Source organism: Rutidosis leptorrhynchoides, chromosome 1 (genome assembly GCF_046630445.1).
Source record: "Rutidosis leptorrhynchoides isolate AG116_Rl617_1_P2 chromosome 1, CSIRO_AGI_Rlap_v1, whole genome shotgun sequence".
NCBI lineage: Eukaryota > Viridiplantae > Streptophyta > Magnoliopsida > Asterales > Asteraceae > Rutidosis > Rutidosis leptorrhynchoides.
The window spans coordinates 448,270,954-448,273,650 of NC_092333.1; the positions used below are offsets into that span (position 1 = coordinate 448,270,954).

General features: G+C 36.6%; 1 protein-coding gene across 1 annotated transcript; it reads right to left on the reverse strand.

Moving 5' to 3' along the window:
* Window positions 1-1,377: 1,377 nt before the first annotated feature.
* LOC139903199 (uncharacterized) lies at window positions 1,378-1,773 on the reverse strand. Its single transcript, XM_071885802.1, has one exon. The coding sequence runs from the start codon at window positions 1,771-1,773 to the stop codon at window positions 1,378-1,380; it is 396 nt and encodes a 131-aa protein (XP_071741903.1).
* Between the last annotated feature and the right edge of the window lie 924 nt (window positions 1,774-2,697).

Sequence of the window (2,697 nt, forward strand, 5' to 3'; positions counted from 1 at the left end):
GCAATTGATATGTGCAAAGCACACCTAATCTTATTATAATATGATTATGAATTCGTCCACATAGACTAATAATTATTCGGAAGGTTTAGTTGTAAAAATGGGGTTTTGATTTAAAACTAATTAAAGCAAATTAAACAAAAATGAATTCAATAAGATAAAGGGGTATTCACTTAGATTCAATTCCCTAGCATCCGGATTGCTTTTATTAAGAACAATGTAATCAAATCCCTAAGTGTAACTCTCGTTAACCTAGTTCTTTAATCAATTAGTAAGGTAAGCTGGTGTCCCTCACATAGATACTAATTATATCATGAAAGTGTCAGTTTTTCACGCTGGTTTCCCGCACGTCTGAAGAACACAATCAATCAATTTATAACTACTCGAGATGGTGATTCAGTTGAAGGGTAAATCGGTGTCCCTTTTTAGGCTTCATAATTACGTACTCAATTGATGGGTTAATTACTAGTCTAATTACAATAGTGTCCTGCATGCAATTCAACCAATCTAATTATCTCTCAATAGCCTAGACAAGTTAATTAATCTCGTAACTCTCGTTACATAAATCAACAGACAAGTAATTAATGGGATCAATCAATGAGAGTAATTAAGAATCATGCATCACGAGCAATTTTTAATACTTACAAAAAGATTAAGCAATCTATCACCTAGGTTTAATCATCTAAGTGAATACTACGAATTTAGCTAGACATAGTCATGATAAAAACATATAAACACAAAGATAGATCAAAATTAATCATGATATAAATCAAAGATAAGAAAAGAAAATTACCAATGATTAAATCTTGATACAATAATAATCCAAGTGTTTAAACACCTCAAAATAACCTTGAAAAGCTGTAAAAACTTAACCCTAACTAAAGAATTTGTAACATAAAACTGTTGCAAAAATCTAATATTTATAGTCGTACGAAACTTCCCGAATAAGTAGAGCGATGCGCCGCATCGCTTGGTATGATGCGCCGCATCAGATGAATGGAGGTGAAATACATCCGTCGCATCTTATACATTCCGTCGCAATAAATATCGTCGGGTAAGAAAAGGACCAAAGTGATGCGCCGCATCACTTTAAACATCGTTCCGCATCAAACCATTTATAGGTTGATTCATTTTAAAACTTCTGATGCGCCTCATCATAATTGTGATGCGTCTCATCAAAACGTTGATGCACCTCATCACTAAATCGAATGGTGACAATTTATATTTTTATTTATAACTCCAAATCACTCCACACATTATACTAATAAACATTTTACGATATATGAGCACAAAAGATTATCAAAAACCCTCAAAACCATGAAATTGAGAACCGATATTGCGATTCAAAATGTATATAATTGGAGCAATATCAGCAATGCATTACCATTTCCACTGGGGAATCTCTGCTTGTGTTAGCAGTCCTGACGGTCTCTGATGTTCAGCCTTGACCTTAGCACATATCAAGCATTTACCAAAGTAGGTAGCGATATCGGCCTTCAGATTGGGCCACCAGTATAGTGCCTTAAGATCTTGATACATTTTGTTGGATCCAGGATAAATAGAGTATATTGACTTGTGTGCCTCATCTAGTACGAGTTCCCTTAGTCCGCTAAATTTCGGTACCCATATTCTATTAGCAAAGTAGTGAGTTCCATCATCTCTAATGACAAACTGTTTATCTAGGCCCTTGAGAGATTCAGAAACAATATTCTCTTGCGTTAAAGCCTCGAGTTGTGCATCGCGAATTTGAGAAGTAAGGTTCGTACGGACGGTCATGTTCAGCGCTCTAACTCTGAGAGGTTTAGCTTTCTCTTTTCTACTCAAGGCATCTTCTACAACATTAGCCTTGCTAGGATAGTATCTAATTTCACAGTCGTAGTCGTTTAGCAGTTCCACCCAACGTCTCTGTCTCATGTTGAGTTGTTTCTAATCGAAGATATGCTGCAGGCTCTTGTGATCGGTGAAGATTGTATACTTAGTACCATACAAGTAGTGGCTCCACATCTTAAGTGTAAAAACCACACCACCAAGTTCTAAATCGTGTGTCGTATAGTTCTGTTCATGAATATTCAACTGACGTGATTCGTAGGCAATCACTTTCTTCCGTTGCATCAACATGCAACCAAATCCTTGTCGTGAAGCATCACAATAAATCACGAAATCTTCATTTCCCTCGGGTAAAGACAAAATCGGAGCAGTAGCCAATTTCTGTTTCAACAACTGAAATGCAGACTCATGTTGCTCAGTCTACTCATACTTATTACCCTTATGAGTAAATGTGGTCAACGGTCAGGAAATAGTAGAAAATTCCTCAATGATCTCGTATAATAACCGGCGAGACCTAAGAATTTCCGAATCTGCATTGGTGACTTAGGAGTCTCCCATTTCTTGACCGTTTCTATCTTCGCAGGATCAACTTGAATTACATTGATACCTACAATATGACCCAAAAATTGAACCTTTTGTAACCAAAAGTCACACTATGAAAACTTCGCATACAGCTGCTCTTTCCTGAGCATCTCTAGTATCAAACGGAGGTGTTGTTCATGCTCTTTCTCGTTCCTTGAATATACCAGAATATCATCAATGAACACAATAACAAACTTGTCTAGGTATGGCTTACACACACGGTTCATGAGATCCATGAACACTGCTAGTGCGTTCGTCAAACCAAACGACATTACTGTAAATTCATGATGT

Excerpts from the sequence above, each read along its gene's own strand:
- LOC139903199 (XM_071885802.1), bottom strand. The coding sequence starts at position 1,773 with ATGACCGTCCGTACGAACCTTACTTCTCAAATTCGCGATGCACAACTC.